The sequence below is a fragment of the Aspergillus eucalypticola genome (assembly GCF_003184535.1).
Source record: "Aspergillus eucalypticola CBS 122712 chromosome Unknown BO83scaffold_6, whole genome shotgun sequence".
NCBI classification, from domain to species: domain Eukaryota; kingdom Fungi; phylum Ascomycota; class Eurotiomycetes; order Eurotiales; family Aspergillaceae; genus Aspergillus; species Aspergillus eucalypticola.
Window position 1 is genome coordinate 1,032,710 of NW_020290280.1, and position 26,603 is coordinate 1,059,312.

Sequence of the window (26,603 nt, forward strand, 5' to 3'; positions counted from 1 at the left end):
CAGATCCTGAACTTCACGCACATGAATTAACTAGCTCGGTTGTTTAATATCAAGCATAAGAGGGGATGAATGACACAATAACTATGTGCTTTCTTCACTTAGTCACGTCGGCATAGGTCGTATTGTGGAGTTAGCACTTCTACAGCCAAAAGTAACAGCAGACTTTAACAGGTCGATCGTCACGACGACGCCGGCAAGAAGGCACAGGCTCGAATTCATGCAAAATCAGTGGGTATATCGCTGAATTTAAATCTCCGAGATAGCCTTGTAGCAACGTAAATCTATAACTATATGTATAAGGTCAACTTGTACGCACCAGCGTATCCACCTGCCTTGCGGCAGCAATCGACCGCTGCAGCACATCCAACTCGTCCCTCGTAAGCTCCCTGACCTCACCACCGACCATACAACTATGGTCCTGTTTCCTCGCCCCTTTAACCCACTCCGCATCAATCATCCACTTATCTGGAACCTCATAGACATCCTCCATACCAACTTGTCCCTTGTTCTTCAACAAACTGCCATTATACCACAGCAACCGCCCCTTGGCATCCACATGCGCTATCACAAAACTACATACACCGACTCTTTCCTTATCATCAACATTCTCCCACCCGACGACGCCTCCGTAGTGCTTCGAGAACTCATACTCGGCGCCAGCTAACTCCAACCCCAACCACCAGCTCTCCTTATCCCCGTAAGTGATCCTATACGTAGTTTCCTCGCGCACGTCGTACGTATTCTGCCAGCAGATATGCAACAGTCCCATGAACGTATCCGGCCTACTTTTGTCGAGCACCACGAGACCTGAGTCTGCTTCTTCGGCGTAATCTTCCGTCCAGACAAGAGAGGCGTCCATCTCCTTACTAGGTCGGCGTATCTGATCCCGCCACCACTCGTGACGGCCCTCGAAAGCGTGCTTCCAAAGGAGACGATCGTGGAAAAGAAGCGCGCCTTTGTTGACGAAGGCGTCATGCTGGAGGAGTGCTTCCGGGGGTTGTAGGAAGACAGCATCGGCATCTGCAAGGATAACTATCTTGAAAGGGGAAGCCAATGCCGCGAAGGGTTTTATGGCCCAACCGCCTGTTTGTAACTTGAGAGTTGTGTCATCGAAGACGGTGAGGATGTTGAGGAAGGTGATGGCGGGGCCAGAGGCAGCCAAAGTCAACAGGTGGTTCCGGTTCGTAGGGGAGAGGTCGTCATCGCCTGCGTAGACAACTTGAATAGGCAGAGTAGAGTTGAGGACAGAGCGAAGTGAGGCAATAAGGTGAGCGGCATAACGGAGGGTATGGTCGCTGGTTGGGATAACGATACCGGCAGAGTCGGGCTCGAAGGAAGCGCGAAGGTCTTGTACTGGGTGACGGGAAGATCTAGATTGGTGGGACTGAGTCTTATTGGAAGGTTGCAGGAAAGGATATTGCGCAATGGCGACTTCTTCGATCGCGTTGCGTAAGATGGACTTGGTGGTAGAGTCCTGGGAGGTTTCGGCTTGAATGAGCCAGTCGCGGAGAACTCGGTTGCGGCGGCCTAGCTCGCCGAACTTCTCTTTGAAGGGTTTCTGGATGGGATAGTCCGCAAAGTATTGGGATAGATCGGTGATAAGGCTAGTATCTATCGTGATAGCCTCAGCTGAAGATGACTGGGTCGTGGGCTTCTGTCCCTGCCCGAATCCGAGAACTTTGGTCGTCGTTGATGCAGGCGGAAGCAGCATAAAGATGGAAAGTGCAAATATGACTGCGACAGCCGCGAAGATGATCCGAAAGCCTCGCTGGCTCCGGATAACCGCAAATTGGCTCATGTTGTGCGAGAGCAGCTTCCTGGACTCATCCCAAGTCAATGTGCAACGAAGAATTCAACCGAGGGAGCATGGGTAATGTGCGGGAATAGACCGAGCAAGTTCCGTGCAGAGGATTGCTTCTGCCTGCACGGATGACGTTGGCAGCGGGCAAACATGCAAGGCCGGAACCTGATGGGCCTCGCGTCATGACCGGGGGCGATGACATGTTTTTAAAGTGGTGTTTTAATTAATACATCAGCGACTAGGAGGAATCTTTGGCACCGGTGCATACGTGGATCCCAGTTTAGGATCAAGCCGGGCGCCGCTAATCGGGGGCCGGAAAAATAAGGGGTACATGAGACCACTGTCAAAATCCAAAAGATCATTGCTAATGAGTTGCAAGTCAAGTGGGTGAACAATCGGCCTAGTAGGGCTGAACCCCTCGAGAGGTCCCCTGAGTTCCGTTGATTGTCGGGTTGAGTGGGCATGGATCGGGGTCCGGCCGGGCAGACAGACCCTATCGGGAAGAAGCTGAACATGCTTTTTCCTGGCTAAGCCTCTCTGGGCCCACCGATTTAGTGGAGCTTAACCAATGGTAATCTACATTAGTCGACTCGCAAGGCTCGTTTTGGGTTACTCACGTGCCAGGCTCCCTTTGGCATCTTTTTCGTAGGCTCGAGAAGATTTTTGCCAATCGCTGCTCAGGCAGATCCAGCGTTCCGGAGTTCCGTTCGACTAAGTGGTCCATTCGTATGTACTATAGTAGACTCCGAGCATTTCCGAAAAAGTCGAGCACAGATAGGGGGTCCTTAGAGGCGTAGGTCGTGTTTAGACTTTTGTCAAAGTGAAAGCAAACTCTGTTCTGCAAGCCCGGTCGGGATGCTTACTAGCAGGAATAACAAGGTAAGCACTAGACTACAGGAAATTCTCCGTCAAATGTGCTATTTATGGCACTAACTTATCACCCACCATTCCACTATTACGAGAGTCAATAATCTCTGCCACAGTGGCTTGGCAGATATGCTGGAATGGAATGGCCTTCCTCGGGTGCAGTTGGACAGTGCACGAAAATGGCGCAGTTACCCGGCGACTTGAAACATGAATATCCATAATTATTAATTAATATGTGCAATGCATCACCACTTTATGCACATGTGAATTGATAGCACATGTCTATTTCACACGCAACACAAGATAAATCAACATGTCTGTCTGTCTGCCGAACCCCAGATACACCAAGGCCTAAGTCGAAGGCAACAAGCTGCATCAGTCCATCTGCTGCCACACACGCCCGCCACGTGTCTTCCCCGAAGAGTAGATCATTGTCGAAATCGTCTTTCGGAGACTAAATATCGAATTACCCCACCTCTCCTCATCTGGTGCAGAAAGCGAACGTCGTTCATGATGTTTTTCACATCATTCCTCTTGAACCAAGTCAGGTGTCAATTTCCTCCTATGGAAAATGCCATCCGCCCTTTGCAGCAGATGCAAATTTCTATACTTGAGCGCCGAGTCCCTAGCGAGATACGGCTTCACCGAAGTTGGACCAGAAACCAGCAGACCCCACCTGCAATTCCCAGCCGGGCAACATTCCATTCCTGTCGAATTCGACTGTCGTGATGACCTCCCCGAATTACCGGCTCTTAGGGCGTCAGGCGAGGCAGGATGCTCGTTTTGCCCGGCGCTCCGGAGATCGCTGCTGAATGGCATTAGCGAACGTCGTCTTCGCGGCTGGTCCCCGGAAGAGCACGATCGTAAATACTCCACAATCAAAGTGGTCAAGGTTTCACTGATGGCAGAATTCAGAGCCTCGGACAACGAGAGAAGTAAATTCGCCGCAATCATAATCGAATGGGATCTTCTCAGACCAGGACAGGATCGATTTGCGGGCGACATGACTGGGCCCGATGGCCTGACTTATTTCAAGCTACGTGCACATTCTGGTAAGTTATCGTCATTTTTTCTTACCATGGTCTGAAGTATATGGGCTTCCAACTGGGATATCCTGTATGCTAACTGCGATTAGATGACCCCCTTGCACGCTATCTAGGCATCGCATATCCCCATCCCGATGAAGATAGGCTATCCACTGAAAACACCAAGACAGTCCGAGACCATCTGACTGAATGCGACCAGCACCATAATCATGCCTCCAGCATTATCCACCATGGGGAGTCCATAGCCGACAGGTTGCCTCTCCGGCTTATCGAAATCACTCAAGACCAGGAAGGGAAAAAGCTACGCTTAGTGGAAACCAATGATCTGTATAGTCATGGTTCAAACTGTCAAGATGCCTCCAACGTCCCAAAGTATGCTGCACTCAGCTACCGCTGGGGCTCCGAAGAGTTCCTCGCCACAACTCCCAGCAACCTACAATCTCATTACCAGGATATCCCACTATCGCCATTCTCAGCTGATGACCCCACAGCAACTCTACCGCCTGGCTTCAGAGACGTCGTTGACATATGCTGCGCCTTGGGCATTTCCTATTTGTGGATTGACAGCCTCTGCATCATCCAGAAAGAAACTAGAACCAAAGAGAAGGGTCTTCTTGAGCTCCAACAGGACCAGTCCCGACGCGATTGGGCCTCGGAGTCGACAAAAATGCACAGCATCTATATGTCATCATACCTGACAATTTACTTGACTGCCACGGATACACCCCTTCAGAAAGTCTTTGATCGACCTGTATGCGAATCTGAATCTCTGGTTCCCATTACATACGCCATCGACAACCACCCTGGAATCCACGGCTCGTTCTTCATCGAATCCTCATCTTACACAGGTGAACTGGACCACCTTTTCTGGAACCCCTACCTAGCCGCCGAAGATGAACTGGACTCTTCAGTATGGAATACCCGCGGCTGGACCCTGCAGGAAAGACTCCTGTCACCACGAAAACTCTACATCGGAGTAACTGATATGCTCGGTCTAGGTTTACTTACCTGCCCCTCACCAAAAGATTATGGGCGCGATATCGAGCTGGCCAAACGCCCCCGACGCCACAAGTCACTAGATAAGCTAGAGATCGGCGGAAAATCATCTTCGACAGGCGCAGAAGGTCCCGACAAAACAGAATTATACAAAGCCTGGTACAAAATTGTGGAGGACTACACCTGTCGCGATCTGACCGTCCAAAGCGACAAGTTACCCGCGGTTGCCGGCATCGCGCGCACTCACGCTTTGGCTTTGAACGATGAGTACCTTGTCGGATTATGGGTCCAGGATCTAGCCTCGGGACTTCTTTGGGCCACTCGTAACGCGATGAATCCTGGGATGGATCGGTGGTTCGGGGAAAGAGAACGTCGGCCCATGATCCCAACGGAACATTATCGCGCACCGACATGGTCGTGGTGTGCCAATGATGGGGCGGTTGAGTTTCTTGCAAGTAATCTCTATAACCCGAGACCGGAAATTGAGGTTCTCGGTCACGATATAATCCCGCAGTACGCGGGAGACAGTTATGGGCAACTGGCAGTCGACCAAAGGGACCGGGGATATGTGAAGCTCAGAGCGAAGATTAGAGCGGCCCGGATGGAGGCTCGCTTTCAGCCAATACCAGAAGGCATGCTGTGGGCTTTCCCTGGACTGAAGAACCGTGATCCCGAGGAGGAAAATAAAAAGTTTCAATTGCGATATGTCCATGTGGCCGACGGTACTAAAGAAAGTGATAGTGAGACTATATTCCTGGATCATGCAGGGTGCTATCTTGACGAACAGGAAGTCTACCTGATGATCGTATCGAGAGGTGATGGGAAAGTATGGTCGGAGCCTGGTCAGTACGAAGATGGGGTCCAGTCTGCCGGATTGGTGCTGCTGAAGTGTCCAAATCAGACGAGATTGCAGTTCAAGCGGATTGGCTTCTATGAACATTTTTATGATTTTGGCCTCACCCCGGTCTTCGATGATTGTGAGCCGCAGACTGTCTATCTGGTGTGATCATGGCAGCCCCTTGCGGGAATTAGAGATGAAGCTTGGTAGACTAGATATTATCATGTAAGACCTCTATAACTAAAAATGTTTCAACCGTTCCTTTAGAGCACCTGCTTGCTCCAACAACCCCAAAGTAGCAACCTATGACGAATTTCCTTCTGTGATCCATATGATGACGGAAGCTTCTACCAATATACATGATCCTCAGGTAAAACAGATAGACTACAAGGTAACCGACGAACCAATACTCAAGGAGGAATATCCTTAACGGAGTTCCCTTCATGCCTTCGACTGGCTATTTTAAGATAAAGACAGGTAGTCCAATGCATCTGCAAAGCTTCCATCGGAGCTGGCAGGACTGCCGGGCTCTTGGAGCATATCTTCCTGTCGCGAGTCGACTCGGAAAGGTAAACAAGAGAAACATCCAGCCTCCATCAGGCTGTCCAGCGACTCATCCACAACTGGTCGCTGATTGATGATGGTCAGCAGCTCATCGAACGCAGCCGCCAACTTTTCTGTGAAATCAGGCCGCTGGCGCAGGTTATCAGAGAAATCCCCATGTGTATATCGATTGTCATACTTCGTTCGGAAATGGTCAGTTCCCGCGAGCATGTTAATGGTCTCCAAATCAGCATACGGCGCGACAATCTGCAAAAGATGCGGTCCCTTGAGACGGGGACAAGACGAGTACTCATGCCAACGATCAAGGATCAGCCGAAGGACATTGTGGCTGTTATAGGTAATTGCAGTCGTAAGGGGGGTCGAGTCATCGGCAGCAGTGGCGTTGATATCCGCTCCATATTCCAGCAAGAGCATAGCAAAACTGGGATTGTCGATGCGTGCCGCTTGGAGGAGGGCAGTTTTGCCATCTGTACCAGAGGCATCTACCTCTGCTCCAAAGTCCAAGAGACTCTTGAGCAATACGACACTTCGATAATTCCGTGCGGCACAGTTCAGAGGGCTCCCTTTTCTCACTCCTGTGAACTTGGCGGTGTCGGGATGTGCACCGGCTTCTAGGAGAAGACGAACACTGACAGTATTGCCTTGAGCCGCTGCATTTGATAAGGGGCCTGAGAGTTGCACATCCATGATATTGGGGTCAGCTCCCTGACTTAGCAGAGTGACGATCGCTCGAGTGTCCCCTCTTGCCGCTGCCCATGCTAGTGGAGTCCGGCCCATTGCATCAACAGCATTGATATCCTCAGGATGTTGAATAATCTCCTCCTCCAGGTTGTTCAGGGATATGCCTAGGACAATCTTGTGAGTCTGGGTAAAATTGGAGTTCTCTATGAATTCATCTAAATACCCGCCTTTTGTTATCGTGCGAAGAGCCTTGACGGCATTGTCTGGCAGCCCCCCTTCGAGAAGGAAATGGCAAGCTTTGTTTTTCGGGCTATTGTCGCTTGCAGCGATGGGTCTGTAGTCTGGGTCTGCGCCAGCATGAATAAGGAACTCACAAGTCTCATATTGTTTTCCGTACAGCGCCCATCGAAGGACGGAATATCCTCGAGTAGTACTGACATCCCGCGGAGAGGCGAGGCCATGAGTAAAGAGATATTTCAAGCCCTCAATATCCCCGTTGAGAGCAAAGTTCACGCACTGCGCGGTGTCCGGTACTCTTCTCAGCGTATCCAACTGCAACAGTGATCCAACATTAGGCTGATAGCCCACCTGCATTCTGACAATCGTGGATGACCAGAAGCCGATTGGGAACCAGTACTCCAGGCTGACTTGACTTGCTCGTGACTTTTGGCAGGTATCGAGAGTACATCTCGGACTAAAGGCGGGAATTCCGGAGTATCCGACAAAAAGCCGTCCAACAACCCGGTCAAGGAATGCAGGAGTCGCTGACTTCTTCTCACGATGGCATGCGCAAATGCACTTTGGTCCACAGGTAACGATGAATGGTGCGACTCTCACACCGATACCCTCCGAGCGCGGGGAAGCGGGTAGCACGGTGGGTTGAGATATCCCTGGCAGCTTTTGACGAGGTTGAGATGCAATGTATGACGAGCCCACCTGGATGGTTTGGCTTTCACTGACTTTAACGGCCTGCTCGCGAAGCATCTCTTCTACCCTTGCTATGCGCTCGTTAACTGCCACAAGAGCGCCGCTAAAATGGTTTTGCAACGCAACCTGTTGCTGCTGCATTGAATGTGCTGTTATTGTAGAAAACGACTCGATTTCCAGACGGATTTTCATCATATCATGCCTATCATTCGAGGTCAGCTTCGGCGATAGCCCACAATGTAAGACAATCCCATGTTAGGACACTGACGAATTTGAAGCCCCGAGCATGATATTTAAGCTGCCCTTGATCGTTCGAAGATCATCTTGCAGCACCTGTAACTTAGTCTGCTCCTCCTTCCGCCAGGAAAGAACCAAAGATATGGGCACTCGTCCCGCACGACAGACAGCAGTGAGCTTGCAAACAATAGCCTTCAGCTCATTCAGCTTGGTATGTGCCTGCTTCAAGAGGTGGGGAATGGAGGATAGTTCCTTCTCTAGTAAGGTTTGCCGCTTGTTCACCACAAAGGCAACTTCCAGAGGACTACTTCCAGATCAGCAACCTCATTGTTGACAGCGTGCAGCCGACCAGGCAGACACTTGTACAAGGATCGTAGTTCCGACAACTTGGAACAGACTTGAGCGGCTAATGTTGCGATCGCAATAACGCTGGAACTGATCGATAGTGGATCCATGGTTGGCAGCCGACCGAAGGATGAGCCGCCAGCGGAGTGAGCAGAGGCCGCAGAAATTCCGGGAGAGCAGTCTAACATTGGAGCCCATGACATTAGTGGTAGAGAACAAAAGTACCGTTCATCTGATGTTTACTGGTAGCGGAGTTCATTAATCCCGCTTCTAGCAGATTGGGTTCGAATCCGAACTTGGCCGGTCTCACAGCGGCTCGACAATCCAATCGTCATCTCCAGTCGGGTAATATTGAGTAACATAGATGTACCACCAACGCTAGCTGGGCTTGAGTTACTAAGGCATCTCTATTATGAGCAGCAAGAGTCTGCGCTTTTTCTGATGGATTCTGCTCAAGTGAGAGGCTGTGGTGGCAGACTGCTGTAGCAGTCCTGATAGCACTTATCGTCCTCCGTCCTTTCGGATCACATTATGAGAAGCCAAGTGGTAGAAATTTAGGTTCAGTCAGAGAATGAATTACAAGTTTTGCGTTTGGGGAAGCCTTCCCACTTCTAAGTTTGTTCCGGATTAAGCTTCAGTCAAACGCGGATATTCGCGCCATTCTCGTAGAGTGGCTAGCAGTATACGAGCCTTGGGCTACCACGGCCACTCCAGTCAAGATCTCCCATCTGCCCTCAGTCACCCCGACTACGGGTTATTGGCTGATCCCGTAAATAGCGCGATGGTCGGCTACTCTTCTCGGTGCCTGTCTCTCTGACAGCTACTGTCCTGTATGTTGTATGCCATCTGGTGCCGAGAATACCACAACCACGGGGATGAAGTGTGTGTTCCTCCTCGGCTTCCTCCGAAAGTTATATCACCAACATTCCAAAAAGTATCAAGCCAAAATAGCGCAAAGGATGTTAGGGTACTGACCTACCTTTTATGAAGCAATCAGGCAAGCTACGTAAAAATCCGCGAAGACACCAAGAAGGATGCGGTTCGAAAAGCCAAGAGAGGTCATGTAGCACAAGGCTTTGGCCTACAAGAGTATCGCTGCTTTATTCTCTTTTAACTTTCTTTCCTTTGTTACCCCCTTTCTTACAACCGTTTGTTGTCTCCTACCTTCGGGCGCCTGTACTTCGGTCTGCCCCTCAGTTGTGAGACTCCCGTACAACACATCGCAACTCTCTCTTAATCTCCCTCTTTCAATTCTTGGGTGAGCCCGCCTAAATTTGCAACATGAGATTCGGTCGAAATATTTACCTCCATCAAGTCCCAGAATGGGCGGAGCATCATGTTCCATACAATCGGCTCAAAAGACTGCTGAAGATCGCTGTTGAGAAAGCTACAGAGGAGCAAACTCGTCCCGACTTCTCAGGTTCGTTACTTGAAAGAAACTCAAAATTATGATGATTACGGGTCTTAACTTTATACATGTTTTACCTGTTAATAGATGTGCAATCATGTCTAAACCTGAGCATCGCAGGTCATCTTCGGTTTCGCATAGAGCAAGAAAGCTATCTTCGAAAGCAAGCAGAAGAGATACAGGGCCATTACCGCATCAGCCTTTGCAAATTCGATACAACTACGGCGTACAAGCTCTCCCGGCTTGACATTGAGATCCTTTGCCAATCGCTTTCTAGGTTAACTAAGGAAATTTCTCAACTGCAGCGGTACCAACGGTTGGACGTTGAAGCGGTTTCTCGTATCCACACAAAGATTGACAAATACATGGGTAGGGAGATAAACCGATCTGCTGGACGAAATGATCTGGACAAATTCAAGGAACAAAATCCATCGAGGAAAGCTCTGGCTCGAAACCTTGGATTATGGATTGCTCATCTACAGGAGGCACTTTCAGATCCCAGCAGCAGGCCGGTCTACCCACAATCCCCACTCTATGAGGCACTACGGCAGGATCAACCTTCAATCGTGGTTTCTATGGTAGATAAGTCCTTACAGCAGAGCGAATCATCAGCAAAACCATTTCTCTTCCATCTGCTGGAGCTAGCAGTATATGAACTGCGACCACATACTGTCTACACTTTACTGTTTGATGCGCTGCCTCAAAATGATATCCCCATTCAGGCTGCATTATTGAATCGCTTGTTCACGGTTCTGAGTTTCCGGAAGATGCAACTATCGGCGCCGTATTCCTGTATACTCTTTTGTAAAATCCGAGATCTGCTCTGCCAGGTGATTGGGGAGCTGGGACCCAGATCAGAGGAGGTTCTACTCTCGGAAGATACTCTCGGGCGCTTCCCTCTGCACTATGCTGCTTCATACGGTCTTTTGTGGGAGTGCGTGGCAATATTTAACGTCGCTAAAAGCTGGAACAATTATTCCAAATGGTGCCTTATTATGCATACTGACAAACTAGACTGTTCACCTTTTGAGTATGCGGCTGTTGGCAACCACCGAGACGCCGTATCATCTGTTCTGGTTTACTTGGAAAAGGTCCTGCACGCATCCGATAAGGATGACGGAATAGCACCATTGTTCACTCGAACGCTATTTACTGCGTTGCACTACGAGTATGAGGATATGATTTCGGTCATCTCTCAGGCATGCTCTCGCTTCTGTCGGACGCCCAGGAACTGTGAAGGGGCCAGCCCACTGCATGTCGCCGCGCGTACCGGAAGGGCGGATCGCGTCAAACAACTGTTAGAAACCGTATGCGTCTCTGAGCTCAACTCGGTGGAGCCAATCTACGGTTGGACCCCGCTAGTTGTCGCTTGTGTCGAAGGTCACCAGAGTGTCGTCGCTGTGCTTCTCGAGCATGGAGCCGACCGGGACATTAAGGACCACCGCGGTTGGACAGCACAGGAGCATGCCGCTTTTCGGGGACATCTTGCTTTGGCGAAGGGAATGACAGGGCCATCCAAGTGGGAGTCCGATACCGATGTGCTAACTGCCGCATCAATGGTGCAGCAGGATGACAATGTCAAGGCTCTCCATCAACGGCCGCAACTGGTGGTTTACCTTGGCAGCTTGCAGGATGGAAAGCAGGTGAACCCATTTGAATGTCGAACACCATCACTGAAAACAAAAGCCACGGGCAATGACCTTGCACTGAAAGTTTCTTCTCCTGGGAATGACTCTGCCCGTCAAATTAACATGTCCTTTCTCGGTGACACAGCTAACGAATCATTTATCTTCGAGCTTCCAACCACGGGCGAGGCAGAACTGCGCCTAGAACTCCTCGATTTAGGCGATGGTCGTGACGGCCAAGCAGAGTTGCTTGGTGGTGGTACAGCGCTGCTGATAGACAATCTCAATTCCTTTGGTGAGAACAGGGAAAGCTTGGTGCGCGAGAGAAGTATTCCCATTCTCGAGAGCAGGTCATTCCAGGCTATAGCTACGGTGACCTTCACATTTCTTATAATCAAGCCATTTCAGCATCCCAACATCCCCTCTGTGAGAGAATGCTTTCTCCGTCATGACGACTTTTGTCTCGTAGGACATCGAGGTAAGCATACAGGCTGAGGTGTATTTGCGGTCGCCGCTGACAATGTACAGGCTTCGGACAAAATGTTGCCGGGCATGACTATTTACAGTTGGGAGAGAACACAGTCGAGGTGAGTGTCAACTTATCTAACTAGACTATATGCTCATTTCTCCAAGTCATTCCTATCAGCTGCCAGTCTGGGAGCTTCTTTTGTCGAGGTAATGTTGAACTTCCGTATTTTAAGTTACTGGTCTAACGTGTTGTAGTTTGGTATGTTATTTGCTGTCTATCTTTTTATATCATGTACATCATGTGCTAAAGTACTCCAGATGCTCAGTTGACCAGGGACCTTGTACCTGTTGCATATCACGACTTTTCCTTGAGTGAGTCTGGGACTGACGTCCCAGTGCATGATGTGACTTTAGACCAGGTTAGCAGTATTACTTCTACGCACTACTTGAAATTGATCTAACTTTCTAGTTCCTGCATGCGAGCAAGATACAATCCCCAATGGGCCATCCAACATCCATCATGGGAAGCAGACACCACCATAAGATTTCACGCTCCCGGTCTCTTACCAGGGGTTACGAGCAAGGAGCGCAACAAATGCAAGAGAGGATGAGACACACGGTAGACTACATGAGCAAAGGTTTCAAGCCCAACACCCGAGGCCACGTTATCCAGGACTCGTTTGCAACCATCGAAGAGCTACTAACCCTGCTTCCGGAGAACCTTGGTTTCAACGTCGAGATCAGTGAGTCGTCCCCATATCTCATCTCAGAGGACATTGCTGACAATGATATAGAGTATCCCCGACCCCACGAAGCCACCGAAGCAGGAGTAGCCCCAGTAGCGATCGAAATTAACATATTCGTGGATAAAATCCTCGAGAAAGTATTCACCCTGGGGAACAGCAGAAACATTATCCTGTCCTCATTCACCCCCGAGATCTTCATTCTCTTGGCACTCAAACAGCAAACCTATCCAGTCATGTACATCACCAACGCCGGAAAACCCCCAGTCACAGACAGAGAGAAGCGAGCCGGTAGCCTGCAAGCTGCAGTGCGATTTGCCCAGCAGTGGGGCCTCAATGGAATTGTTCTGGCCTCCGAGACTTTGATCATATGCCCTCGGCTGATCGGATACGTCCAGCGGTCGGGGCTCGTGTGTGGCTCGTATGGACCACTCAATAATATCCCCGAGAATGCACAAGTGAGTCATTTATCCCGAGGAGTAACTCGGAAATATACTACCTCTACCTACGTAGCTCCAAGTCGATGCTGGCATCAATATTCTGATGGCCGACCGGGTCGGGCTTATTGCCAAAGCACTGGAGGACCGAGATGGCGATGATCGGCGACTGAAGAACTAGCGGTTGCTCCGATCGGGTGCATGTATAGTGGCGACATAGAATTATCAAGAATTCAAAGATCTTACGAAATGATTCCACATCTACATATTTTGGTATTTCCTTCATTCTAAATGCACTTGGGATTTCCGTGGAATCTAAAGACTGTGTGGGAATGCCGAATGCCCACTGTAGGATATTCGCCGTTTCGGACCGCGGCGGATGAGGGTGGAGGGGCCCGGAACGGTGCCGTCGATCGTCAGCGATAAGGTGGTGATCCCAGGGGAGAGTGAAGTCATAGCTTAGTGGAAGATCTCCAAGTTAGTTAGTTATTTCAGCAGTAGCATGGTTTTAGTCAGTCGTGGCTAATCCGAATAACTTCAGAATGGGCAGACTACTGAAGTGTACGTTGAGCGAAAAGGACGAGCCCCAGAAAATAGGCAAGAGTCTAGCCTAGGCCAATTTCCTGGGAGGGACAAAGGCAGCTTGAACCCTGAAAAGGGCAGCTCCACTGGTTCGCCCATGCGATCATCCGTGGGTCTCCCTTGTTGCTCTGCCATGAAGCATTTCCACTATGGCGTCACCAGCCGGGCCTCCGCCAGGGTTCCTTTTGACATCAACTGTCCACACTTTTTGCTCGGCTGTGTTTTTTGCTTGTGGCTGTTCTTTCTTTCCGCAATCATTGAGTTCTAGTTCCTCATCGATTGTCTTTGAACACATCAACGAAAGTCTCAACTTTTCCTTTTGGCCGCACATGGTCGACTCCGTCTATCTCTGCTAGCAGAGATGCCGCATCAAGATGGCGCAACGGCCGACGACTGGCCGGACGAGCACATTGCTCAACAAACCACCAACACCGCCAGTCGTGGGCGGACTCCTCGGCGCGCGCATTATCATGAGAAGGGACTAAATACAGGAGTCCGGGTAATGGGTGCGCACATTGTCTATCCCTCTAAATCTCACACTTCCTTCTGGAATCGCAATTCCAGCTACTAACTATCATGCATTCCACTAGACGATGGCCGCCTGGACATCAAGATCCGCGAACGCAAACCCTGGGTATCCAAAATCATTAGACACCTCCAACAGCAACCCGAACCCCTCCGTGAAGAGCGCAAACCATCTGTCTGCCTTGTCGAAGAAGGGAAACCCCCCTGCGCCCTTAAACTCAACATCGTCATCCAAGTCGTCGGCTCCCGCGGCGACGTTCAACCCTTCGTTGCGATAGGCAAAATTCTTAAATCCCACGGTCACCGCGTCCGTCTCGCCACACATCTCGCCTTTCGTGAATCGATCGAGCATGCGGGTCTCGAGTTTTTCGATATCGGCGGTGATCCGGCCGAGTTGATGGCGTTTATGGTACGGAATCCGGGCCTGATGCCGCATATGAGTACCTTGCGTAGTGGGGCTATCCCGCGCCGGAGACGCGAAATGAAGGCCATCTTCTCGGGTTGTTGGCGCTCGTGCTATGAGACCGGTGATGGGACTGGGATGCATCATATTCCGGAGGATCCGTGGAGTGAGACGGCGGATTATCGGACGATGCCGTTCGTGGCGGATGCTATCATTGCGAATCCGCCAACTTTTGTGCACTTGAGCTGTGCTGAGAAGTTGGGTATTCCGTTGAATATGATGTTTACGTGCGTGTCCCCTTCCAAATTGCAAGATGATTCAATAAGCTGATCAAAAGGGTGTAGAATGCCCTGGTCGGCAACACAGTCTTTCCCTCATCCGCTGGCGACTATCCGCACAAAAAACACGAAGCCCTCCGCCGCTAATTTTGCTTCGTATGCCATTGTCGAGATCCTCATGTGGGAGGGCCTGGGAGATCTGATCAATTCTTTCCGAAAGCGCGATCTCGGGCTGGACCCGTTAGACGCTATTCGGGCACCGAGTATCGCGCACCGATTGCGCATCCCATACACTTATCTCTGGTCACCAGCCCTCCTCCCCAAACCCGGAGACTGGGGAGATAATATAGACATCACCGGCTTCTCATTCCTCTCTACCGCCTCAGACTACACACCGCCCGACGATCTGGTCAACTTCCTCGAATCCGGCCCTCCTCCAATTTACGTCGGCTTTGGCTCCATCGTCGTAGACAACCCGGGCTCACTAACGAAGAAAGTCTTCCAAGCCATCCGCGAAAGCGGGCAACGGGCGGTCGTCTCCAAAGGATGGGGTAACCTCGGAGCAGACGAAGACGAGATCCCAGAAAACATCTTCATGATCGACAAATGTCCACACGACTGGCTCTTCCAGCACGTGTCCTGCGTTATTCACCACGGTGGAGCGGGAACCACAGCCGCCGGGCTAGTACTAGGTCGTCCGACCATCATCATCCCCTTTTTCGGCGATCAGCCGTTCTGGGGCTCAATCGTGGCTCGCGCTGGCGCTGGCCCGCTGCCTATTCCGCATAAGCAGCTAACGGCAGAGAAACTAACGAAAGCGATCAAGCAGGCGCTTGAGCCAGAGACGTTGGAGAAGGCGAAAGAAATCGGAAGGGATATGCGTAATGAGCGGGGTGTGCAAAATGCCGCTGCTAGCTTTTATCAACATCTAGATGTGCAGACTATGCGGTGCTCTATCTGTCCAAATCGGCCGGCTGTGTGGTGGGTGAAGCACTCGCATATCAAGCTGAGCACATTTGCTGCGGCGGTATTGGTGGAGACTGGTTTGATTAGTCCGCGAAATGTTGTCCTGTATGTCCTGTGCAGTTTATCTCTTGTGCATCCAGGGTTTGTGACTAACGGAGGATGCAGATATCGGTCACACGAATACGACACCAATCGAGATCCTCGGGGACCATTGTCAGCCGGTGCGGAGGTTCTCTATGGTATCGTCTCGGGTTTCATCACCAGCATCGCGGAGGCGCCTAGCGGAATGCGAGGCATATTCTCGACAACACATGAACGTCGACTCCACCACAAACATGATTGGAAGAAAGGGCTTCATCCGTCCTATCTCGATAAATCGTCCTTTCACCGCCACCGCCGTGGGCGAACAGAGACGTCTCTCGATTCGGGCGTCGGGGCTGATGTGATCCCGAATGGTGACAACCAACACTCGGTAACAGCGGATCAGAACCAATATGAGAATGGTGAGCGCGAGCAACCCTCCTCCAACGAGAACTCTCGAGGTTCAATCGAATCCGACGAAGCCTATCACTCCGCTGGGGAAGACATAACCCAAGATCAGGCCATTCCCGACCGACAGCAGAATAGAGACGGAGCCACCAACAGCCCCAGCGGTGGTGAATTATCCAGCCCGCGCACAAGCAGCTCTGACACCGAGACGTTCGACACAACGGATGATGATATGGGCGCGGAGCTTGATCTCGAGCGAACCATTACTCGATTGCGAACTAGGGAAATGTCTCATACAAAGGAGATCCTAGCTGAGACGTCGTATCATAGCGCCCGTGCGACAAAGCATATTGCGAACTGGCTTATTAGATTGCCTACGGATCTGACTTTGAGTCTGACGAAGGGGTTTCACAATGCCCCCAAACTGTATCATGATACCTTAGTGGAGGATTCGCCACGAGTGCTTGGAGTGAGGAGCGGGTTCCGCGCTGCTGGGACGGTATGTTCTCTCATTTCGCGCAAGGAATGAGATGGGATTGCTGATGAGTATAGGAATTCACGCACGGATTCTACAACGGCATTACCGGACTTGTCACACAGCCTGTGGTCGGGATAGAAAAGTCCGGTGCAAAGGGATTGCTGACAGGTATTGGGAAGGGCGTAGGTGGTGTTTTTCTCAAACCCACTGCTGGTGAGTTTCTCCTCGACAAAACTGGCGATGTAAGAGCTAACTGAAACCTACTTAGGCCTCTGGGGTTTGGCAGGCTACCCACTGGAAGGGATGCACAAGAGTCTCCGCAACTCGCTCTCGAAGAGCAAGACGAAAGATATTCTAGCTTCGCGTATGCAGCAGGGTATTGAAGAGATGTGTGCGGCTACAACGCAAGAACGATCAGCGGTGATCCAGAAGTGGCACGAGTTGCAGAGGGCGGGGCTGGGACAGATGAGTGAGCGCGAGCATGAGCATGGGCATCATGGTTCGTAGGCAGATATACCCGATGTATTATTACTTTTTTTTTCTATTTTCTCCGTGTGATATACATTCACGTTCTTGGTGTATAGCTATGTAAAACAAATGTATACTAGGTGTCTATAGCTGACCATAGTTCTTCGCGATATGTGATTGATAAGTGAAACTTTTCTCTGTCACCATAGGTTACTATCCTGAGGGATGGCCTAAGTGGTGAAGGACCACCTGCTCCCGTGTGTACATGTCTATATGAGCAGGATTCTAAGGGTCCGCAGGTAAGTGCGGGTAATGATGGTCTTGATGACCTTTTTGGCCTTGTGGGAACAACACCCTTAGGTTGTTCTTTGACATTCTTGTGTACAGAAAGCTACTGGAATATATCAAATAGTTAAATCAAGGCCTAAGAAGCAGGAAAAGGTTATAGAAGCGGTCTATGTATGACGCAGTGCTCGCTGCAAAGACCTATCGTGATCATGGTCTTCTTTATGACACAGGGACCTCGCACCACAGTATAAACTTTGCGCCTTTCATGACACGGAATATTCCAGTTACCAGAGTGAAACAATAATACGCTACTGTAATTACTTGAGGAATTTCTTTGTATAGTGCAAAAGTGAAACACTCGAGATGTCGTCCCGTACGATGCGTTCTTCTTGTCCACAGCAAGCATCAGAGTTGGACCAGCTTCAGTCGCCTGGTGCTGGTTACGCTTGGTTTTATACGCCAATATACATGCTAAATCGGTCAGCACTATACCAGCTGGCCCTAAAGAACTGGTATAGGGTCCTAACAGCGCGCCAGGGAAGGGTTGTAACGTAACACAGGCGAAAAGTCACAACACGGCTAAACCAGTGATTCATAAGCACACAGTAAATGCAATCGATTAAAAAGCGCCAAGTACGGAATTTTCTTCCAAAATTCTGGGGAATTTGAATCATTAATGGGGAAGTCTGCGGCTCGGTCCTGATTAGAATCGATGAGGAAGGGATGGCCGCTCTTAAGGGAACACATGGCAGCATTCAATCTTCGAGTACCTCAACTCAGGTCTCACCATCACATTAATTGTCCATGGTACGAACCACAGAGGTGGCAGCTTCTGCGGAGCTTATATACTGAACGAAAGACCCGAAAGATGCACGAATACTACTAGTAAGGTTGGAGCCAGATATACCATCCGGTGCATCATAATCGATACTGAAAATGGACACAGCGCTCTTGCAACCTGAGGAGGTGAGTTCAGTTTCGGACGGAAGAGAACAATCACCATTTATACATGTGTCAAGTGCAGCCGCTGGATCGACTAAAGTCTCTTGCATAAGACCGGTAGTCGCATTATAGCTGATACCAAGAGACCATGCGTCCCCAGTGATGCGAGTATGGAAAAACTCTGGCGCAATGCATTCGTCGGAGTTCGTGGAGGTGATAGTTGGCATGTTGACATTGATTCCGTAGCCGAGCGGAAGAAGTCGGCGGCCCTTCATCCTGAGGATGAGATTCTGCGCAAAGGCCGCCGATAGCTCACCCACAATAGTCTGTGGGTTCTTGAGGCCGACAGAGGTTGTGGCATTGACTTCTTTATAGGAAGTCTCATCAGAATTTTCAGCGGAGAAGGCAATGGCGGGTATTCCTCGACCGATAGCATAGTAGGTAGCGCCAATAGTGCCGGAGCTGGTAAAAGCAAACCCACCCACATTGTCGCCGTAGTTAGGTCCTGACATTACGAGGTCTGGCTTCGACACATTGTATTTCGGTAGAACATAGTCAATGCCCACCGCAGCAGCTGCAACAGGACTGCCAGCATAGTACCAGATATGATCGTCCTCAACATCATGGCCAACTGAGGGAGCGCCAGCTTTGACAAGACCTAGATGAACTACGTAAATATTTTACTGGGCCCATGCAATTTGGGGTGCATACTCACCAAATTCTGTGTCCTCAGTCAAGTTGGCCGTTGTAGCAAAAGTCAATGACCCTCCTTTGCCGCTCTGGTCAGTGGCCGGGGCTACGATGAAAACGTTATGCCCATACGCCTTGACGGCCTTGTACATCTCTCTGATGTTACCAGTACCGAAACCGTCGTCATTCTTCAAGGTCTGTCGTCAGCAAATGCATATGATGGACTGTAGTACATCGCAACATACTGTAATGAGGATATTGAGTCCATTAACAACAGAAGAGAGAGTGATAAGCGAAGCAGCGCTAGAGGAAATCTTGGTGATGCGCATCTTGACGGGTATCCTGATTATGGGTGTTTTGATCAGTTGTCAAGTGCCGTATGTCAACGTGTCGATTGGCCGGGAATCTGAACTACTATATACTAAACCTCGGGCCTCAGAATACTGGATTCTTCTTCCAGCGCTCAAATAGCAATTCGTAGGATTTGTGGCCACAACACGTAAATCAAACAGCTATACACTTGGTTTAGCATCGTGTTCAAGGGCGACCATGACATTGGTCAGAAGTATGCTGCGACAGGAACGCCACAAGCATCGGCAAGGTCGGCAAAGCTAGTACAGTTTTTATAGCCAATTCCATCGGTTAAGATTTAGAGATAACACCATCTCTAATTCCACGTCAAAGAGTAATATAGAATATCCACTGCAATGGACTGGTGTGTCGGCCTCAATGTAAAGAATTTACTGCAAATGCCTAGGGGAGCTCCTGACAAATCGCAATAAAAATCTTAGCGAAGCGAGTCATGTACAAATTAGATTCCGTAGCCAATCTTTCTGCATCCATTTCCCACGTGAACAAACTAAGTTAACCGAGAGGGAATAAACCTTTGCCGGATGGGAGGAAATGCCGTAAGCCACCTACATCTTAAATCAGTAATGGCTAGCACAGTTGCATTAGTTACCGCGACTAAACCCGGGCTACTATAGGAATTTTTGCCTAGGGCAAATTGGTATTTATGTTTCTAGTCTTCGAGACCCGGCGCCTCAACGCTGTATTCATGCCTATTGGCCCGAGACAGCGGCATGATGCGTGTTCCTGCACGTGGTTCGTATGTAATTCCGATCTATTACGAAGCCGGCTACCGATGTGTTTGCTCATTGAATTCAGCCTCAAGCATAATTCATAAATCATCATTGACCCTCTTGAGTAGCTCCTTGAACGCCCCGTCTGGCTTTGGATCGGTAAACTGCTCCAGTATTAGGCAGGGTTTGCTGAGCAACTTCATTGGGTGAATAAATAAATGCCAGTGTAACAACTCAGCCCATTTTTGACACGTTTCGGTCGAAACAGCGAGATCAGCAGGGGAAGTGACTGTTTTCAATTGGTTATAATCTTGGCCCCGTTATTATAAATACTACTTTGTACGTAAGATCTGATGATCCAAGTCCGTATATGCTATAGAAATGTAGGAAATGTGGATGAGTCCGCGGGTGTAATTTACCGGGAGTTATCCTAGTAACGCGCGTGGAGTGCGATCGATCAAGCCTATCACGACAAAGGTCTTCTGTGCGGAATCACCCACTGTATCCTTGCCATTTAGTCCATGCAATAGCCGACATTAGGCCCTGGCCTTGCATCGGCGAACCGAGTAGAGGTAGCAAAGTTGAGGAGAAAGCAGGTGGAAAACACGCGTGGTGGGTTTCATGCAGCAGGCGTTACTCCGAGATGGAAAAAGGAGCAGCCACGAGCCAGTCATGTATGATACATCTCGAAGCCAGAATCGAGAATGGGTAATCCTCGCGTGTGCATAATGTCCAGAGCCTATGTGTGCAGCTTGAGGCGTCACACTAGGCCGCATAGTAATCGTATGCCAAATAGTTACAAATCATGGATATCGGGGTAAGTGGATTATCTGAGATCTTGGTGGGCTATCCAGTGAAGATTGAAGCTAGAGTCCTTATACCTTGTTATAGATGCTTTTCTTCCTGAATGATGCGACTAAATAGCCATAATTATGTTTGGTGCGCATTTGTCTCCAGCACTCCACGGCAGCCCACTTCACATAGAGAATCTTCAATCAGAGCTTCTCCTCGCTGACACCTTATTGTTTTTGGAGTATCGCCTTTCTACTAAATTGGCAATACCTGAAAGACATGGACCTGACAAACCTCACTTTCTACAGTACCTTCAATTTTATATAGCGCATTGGATAATATGTTAGCTTGCGCCAGTCCAATGCAGTTGGTAGGATTATCTCCACCTCCAGTTTCTGCAGGCAGCAGTGACCAGCGGGAATTCTAAACAGTGAGGAGAACTTGCCATTCTGGTTGGACACAGCTTCGCGGCATCCCCAAAAGGGATGTATAGATGGGGTGGGGTTGGGGTGGATTGGGTTGACAGCTGATCCAGTGATGGAGAATTCTCCTTCTTAGCCGAGTGTCGATGCTTTCTATGCTTGCTCCCGAATCCGCAATCAGTAATGATACTGTCCGGAATAAGCTCAAATTGACTGTGTCGCAAATTTCTGCGCTGATCGCAGTGCCTTGATCATCCAGGGAGCGGGAGGAAACGACTAGATAGTATTTGGCAGGTGTACACTACACAAATGCAGCATAGTCTACTGTTTCTGTCACATTCGAGGTGGAAAGCTGCTGGGCAGTCTTGGGCGTCAGCTCCTTGAGTCACTTCAATGCTGATACTGCTTGGGTTCCCGTTTTCGCTGCCATGGCAGCATTGATTCAGGATGGCCCCTAGCAGTTTCATAGCGAACTGGGCTAGCACTGGTATTTCTTCGACGAACAACCGTCCTGCTGGTTGCTGCCTGAGGCAAAGGCTCCTTGTAGGGTGGGTGAACGATGTTTTCTGCGGTTAAACTAATGCCTCCGACTCTCTGGCCCAGTGAAGAGGCCCTGGCATCATTCTCCTTGGCAACTGTATTGTGTTGGCCACGGCAGAGGGGCCAAGCACCTACTGAGTATAGCTGTCTATAAACGCAATGGCACCTTCTTATCAATTATACGAACTTTCACCACTTCGCCGTTCATAAAGAGGATGAGTATAGGCGACAAGGAAGAGCCCTGTAGTAGCTCTAGGTGATTAATGAATATCACCGCCGAACAGTACTTATTGACAGCAATCCGTACACGTCGCTCGGTACAGAAGAATGGTACCCACCGTCCTAGAATTTCCGAGAGTCGATATTCTGACAGTCGGCGCAGAGGACCTCTTTGGGCACGCATTATGTGCACCTTTGACGTCGAGGCTCAGTAAACTAAGGACATTTCCTGACCTCAACCGTCGTAACTTTTTTTCGTTCAAGATATTTAGCGCTTGCTCACAGGATTATCTGCTGCATGCAGCGAAACAGTTTGGTAGCAGAAATTGATTTTTCCTGATGAGATAGGAGATCCACTTGGTTACAACTGCATCCATTGCTTTTGCAGAAGTTGGAAGGAGGGATATCGGCCAATAGGATTTGAACAGCGTCCGATCTTTGTTGAACTTGTAGATAATGATGATATTTGCTGTTCTCCAGCTTTCAGGCATACATCCCGGCCTTAGTGACGCGTTGAATATCTGGAAGATCCGTTTCCCCAATGCCGGCCACGCTTCTTGTCATCCTCCCATCAGAAACCCGTCCTGTCCGGGAGCCTTCCAGGATTGAGCACCCCTAACGGCAGGCTCAACCTCCTACATCAACGGTCCGAATGATAGCGACGGCAAGGGCCTCCCTGTAGTAGTTTGCTGCTTTTCTTGTATGAGAAGAAGAGTGGGGGAAGAAGGACGACAGAATACTTGAGCCTTCCCCTCATCATTTTCCACCATCTTGTTGCTTGTTCGTAGCGCTGGAACTGTTTTAGCTCCGCTTTTATTGGAGAGGTATTTGGCCACCTTCCAGATATAGGCGTCTCGTAGGAAGCCGTCCCAGTGTCTTCGTTTCTCATCACGAATTGCAGTGCGAAATCTTTAGCGAAATACGCGTACCGCTTCTTCGTTATCAAGGCGCAGGAAGCCGTAACCCTGCTTCACGTGCGTTGATTACTCACCGAGGGTAATCCTTACGCAGTACTGTCAATCCAGCAGTCCACCATCTCTTACAGTACGGGAGAACCTTGACTTTGGGCAGACTTGGTTAAGGGCCCAAGTCACCTCCTGAATCAGGACCTATGACTGTTGTTCAAGGTTTGCTGACGTCCCAATATAGACTGGTTTGTCCTGAAGGTTGGACAGGTTTCTACTTTCGTCGTGTTCGTGTCGCGATCTTCTTCGCGCTTCCCCTTCCGCCAACATTTGCTTCGGATCCTATTGGAGCTAGGAATGCAGGTGACTAGGTAGGTGTTGAACTCCATACTGTCATATTCGGCATGTAATAAGTAGAACACAGGAAATACAATCTATTCAAGGAATGTGTAGTTGTTGAAAATACAAGCGATATTTGACTGGACATGGATTTCAAATCCAGGTCTGATTGGGGCCGTGGTAGCATGAAGGACGAGGTCAATCTGGCTGAGGTGTTGTGAGATATTACATCAAGGTACTGACTCTAGTGGATGAATGACCTGGCGGGGCGGGGACTGCCCACGAAGGACGTGGAACCCACGGGGAGCAGCGGGGGTCTAGCGAGTTCGGCCGCGGCGGTCAAGGGTACAACTTAAGGTGATGCAAAGACCAGTTGAATTCTACCGAGAAGAGGGTAATTCAGGTGTTTCTTCGGGCACCCCTTGTTTTAGGCAGCCAGAGTATACGAGAGAAAGTACTAGTAATCTCATCAGACTTGACTATTTCTTTTCTCTCTCAGAATTCCAGCCCAAGTACGAAGTGAGCGATTAGCAGCTTAGATTCTGTGTGTTCATCATGTTAAGGTCGTCCACTGGACCTAGCTTAGTGGTGACCCCATCGTCCCGTGGGCTCCATCGCTCGTGCGTTCTGGCTTCAGCATTTCAAACTATTCAGGCATAAGACTGCCTCCTTTCTTTCATGCTGGAAGGGCCCGTTGACCCTTAGTGTTGTCTAAAGCATCGAACCTATCGCCAATCTCTCACTCCGGGAAAGCTTCTGATAAAGGTCAAATGACCCTTTCAGAACTCCTTCCGGGATAGCAATCTGCCCCACAAAGCCTGGGATTTTGAAATTGGTATGTAGGGCATTCCCACAGGCGTATATTGTTGTCTGCACTATTCATTGGGAGCGATGCATTCCTCTCCCAAGGGGACAATGCGGTGGCTGTGTCGCTGATGAAGTCTTATCTTGGGTATCCCGAATATGGTGCCTCTGCCAACTGCAAGCTCTTGAGTGTTTTATTCAAAGCGTGTCGATATCACCGATTGCCCTAGCCGTCCGTCCTTGCAAAACTAGGAATGCAAATAAGTACGACTGATCCGAATACATTGTTACTATCAAGATATTACGACGGTGACACCTGAACTGTAGACGGCAATCACAAGTACAGTCATGTTGGACTGGCAGAGTAATAGCCTTGGAGAGGACCAGCGTACACAAATTACAGCTACCAGCTGTCGGGAATTAGATACCAAAAGCGGTATTGATTAGATCCACTAAAGAAACACTGAACGATTAGCTATCATAGAACGTCCTAGTCTTCATACATAAACTCCTTGACATATGACTCTTGCAATCCCCTTTATGCTAGTGGATATATTGTCGCCAATCTTGGAATATGATCCCTACGTAAGAATCCGACTGAAGGTATCCTGCGTATGCTTCCAAACAATTTCAGGTAACCCCTTCTCTCGGAGTTGAACCATCAGAGATTGATTGGTCGCATCCTTGCCGTTGTAGTTGAGGATATAGGCACCCTGACCAGAGTTCTTGGGGGCGAAGTTAGGTGAAGTTGATAGCCATGTCTGCCACTCTCCACTCTCCTCCGCCGAAATCGAGATGGGCTTCGTCAAGAACCCCAGGATTGTACCCGCTACAGATCCCATACTCCTTTTCATGAGTGGTGTGGCCACAATACCCGGGAATACATGAAGGAAGCTGACGGAAGGGTGTTGCGATGCAAGAACCTCAAATGCTAGCGAGGTCATGGAGGCTGGGTAGCCGTTACTGGCAGAAAGGGAAAACTGCTTCCTTAGGTCCAAGTTGTCTTCCTCAATCATGACTTCTTTACCACCAGCCAGAATGCTGATCACCCGGGGGTATTTTGCGGCTTCAAGAGCAGGCAGTAGGTTCTCGATGAATCTCATGCGAGAGTAGTATCGTAGCATGTGGTTGACATCGATCCCAGCAGCTGTTTCTATATTTTAGTAGAGGTATTAGCGCATGTTCCGTAGATATGAGATCTGTCCTTGGGCCTGTGAGACCGCTTGTTCTTACCATTTTTGCTGAATGCAAGAGCTCCGGGAGAGAGAAACAAGAGGTCGAGAGCTTCAAAATGAGTTTTGAGTTCTTTGCAGGCTTCGTCCACGCTGCAAAGGTCGGAGACGTCGACAGCCTTGAATCCGTAAGAACCGTTTGGATTAGCCTTTCTCATCGCTTCGAGGACTTGAGCACCAGCGGCTTCATTGCGACCGACAATGTAAATAGTGGGTGTCTTAACCGCGCCGGCCAGTTTGATGGCAGTATGTTTTCCGATGCCACTAGTACCTCCGACGAAGAGGGCCACTGTTTCCGGCCGTGCGGACTTCAAAGCCGCATTCCACTCACGGACTTGTGTCAGAGTCTGAGCCATCTTGGCTATACCGTTGATGGTTTTCGTTCGTGGGTCAAAATGCTCGTGTGTCGCAAGAAAATTGGAAGATGTCTTAGTTATTGAGGTCAAGAGAGTGGTGGTTTTACTGCCATGCCTGTCCAGAGTGGATCTTCAGTCTTTATCCGTTCTGCGAGGAAACTGTATGGTAATCAAATATACCACTAGTAAGAGAGAGAGTACCGTAGAACATGTTTTTGACTTTCAACCAATCATATGTTCCAAGGAGTTTTGCTCTCAAGACAGGAAGAGTACTAGCTTGTACGAGAAAAACTCTAACAGTTGAAAGAATCGGGTCCTCGGAGGGAGTCAGCTTAACTCCGCCTTGCTTTCGTGGCGAGAATGGAGAGATCAGCATGATACTCCATGGATGGAAGGACTATCCTGACCTTTCGCAAATGATTATATCAATACCTATTACGCATTATCTCTTTCCCGCTGGGTTAACTCTGGTGCTCAGCCTGGCCCAATCTCTGGTGTATTAGTCCATTTAACGACGCCCAGTTTTCGCGTGACTTTGAGACTTGTGTCTATTTCATTCATTTCTGTCATATCACTCCCTTTACTGCGTATTAGTTGGGGCAGAATTACAGACATTAGTTGAAAAGCCAGGGTCCCAACCAAACCCCTCCCTGAGGCGGCGACAGCAATTTTATATGATATCTTCACTTTTTCGGACATGGGGGCGCCTTGGAAGCGCGTGAGAGTCATAGTAGACAGTAGACACTAATGCCATTTTGGGATACTTCCTAACCGAGGGTGAAGACCATGAGCACGTAGGGAAAAGAGGCTAATCATAGCG

General features: G+C 49.5%; 7 protein-coding genes across 7 annotated transcripts; 3 read left to right on the forward strand and 4 right to left on the reverse strand.

Moving 5' to 3' along the window:
* Positions 1–208: 208 nt before the first annotated feature.
* On the reverse strand, positions 209–2,102 carry BO83DRAFT_333549 (putative alpha-1,3-mannosyltransferase). The gene has a single exon (XM_025528348.1). It carries the CDS (start codon positions 1,796–1,798, stop codon positions 302–304), a length of 1,497 nt encoding a protein of 498 aa, XP_025390760.1. The 5' UTR covers positions 1,799–2,102; the 3' UTR covers positions 209–301.
* Positions 2,103–3,239: 1,137 nt separating this feature from the next.
* Positions 3,240–5,716, forward strand: BO83DRAFT_424898 (HET-domain-containing protein; the record flags this gene model as incomplete). The annotated part of the gene is made up of 2 exons (XM_025535176.1): positions 3,240–3,720; positions 3,804–5,716. The coding sequence occupies 2 exons, from the start codon at positions 3,240–3,242 to the stop codon at positions 5,714–5,716; spliced, it is 2,394 nt and encodes a 797-aa protein (XP_025390761.1).
* A 3,867-nt stretch (positions 5,717–9,583) lies between these two features.
* Positions 9,584–13,164, forward strand: BO83DRAFT_386654 (ankyrin repeat-containing protein; the record flags this gene model as incomplete). The annotated part of the gene is made up of 8 exons (XM_025532678.1): positions 9,584–9,722; positions 9,831–11,813; positions 11,864–11,922; positions 12,059–12,062; positions 12,122–12,175; positions 12,200–12,222; positions 12,273–13,004; positions 13,060–13,164. 8 exons carry the CDS (start codon positions 9,584–9,586, stop codon positions 13,162–13,164), a joined length of 3,099 nt encoding a protein of 1,032 aa, XP_025390762.1.
* A 363-nt stretch (positions 13,165–13,527) lies between these two features.
* Positions 13,528–17,362, forward strand: BO83DRAFT_376482 (putative UDP-glucose,sterol transferase). Its single transcript, XM_025530727.1, has 6 exons — positions 13,528–14,071; positions 14,156–14,780; positions 14,838–15,842; positions 15,903–16,725; positions 16,779–16,917; positions 16,973–17,362. Exons 1-6 carry the CDS (start codon positions 13,927–13,929, stop codon positions 17,209–17,211), a joined length of 2,976 nt encoding a protein of 991 aa, XP_025390763.1. The 5' UTR covers positions 13,528–13,926; the 3' UTR covers positions 17,212–17,362.
* An 892-nt stretch (positions 17,363–18,254) lies between these two features.
* Positions 18,255–19,421, reverse strand: BO83DRAFT_461247 (5'/3'-nucleotidase SurE; the record flags this gene model as incomplete). Its single annotated transcript, XM_025537246.1, has 3 exons — positions 18,255–19,060; positions 19,118–19,289; positions 19,338–19,421. 3 exons carry the CDS (start codon positions 19,419–19,421, stop codon positions 18,255–18,257), a joined length of 1,062 nt encoding a protein of 353 aa, XP_025390764.1.
* Positions 19,422–24,648: 5,227 nt separating this feature from the next.
* BO83DRAFT_376484 (short-chain dehydrogenases/reductase) lies at positions 24,649–25,881 on the reverse strand. The gene is made up of 2 exons (XM_025530728.1): positions 25,429–25,881; positions 24,649–25,348 (listed from the first exon to the last, which is right to left on the reverse strand). The coding sequence occupies exons 1-2, from the start codon at positions 25,781–25,783 to the stop codon at positions 24,777–24,779; spliced, it is 927 nt and encodes a 308-aa protein (XP_025390765.1). The 5' UTR covers positions 25,784–25,881; the 3' UTR covers positions 24,649–24,776.
* Positions 25,882–26,251: 370 nt separating this feature from the next.
* On the reverse strand, positions 26,252–26,552 carry BO83DRAFT_376485 (uncharacterized protein). Its single transcript, XM_025530729.1, has one exon. The coding sequence runs from the start codon at positions 26,510–26,512 to the stop codon at positions 26,258–26,260; it is 255 nt and encodes an 84-aa protein (XP_025390766.1). The 5' UTR covers positions 26,513–26,552; the 3' UTR covers positions 26,252–26,257.
* Between the last annotated feature and the right edge of the window lie 51 nt (positions 26,553–26,603).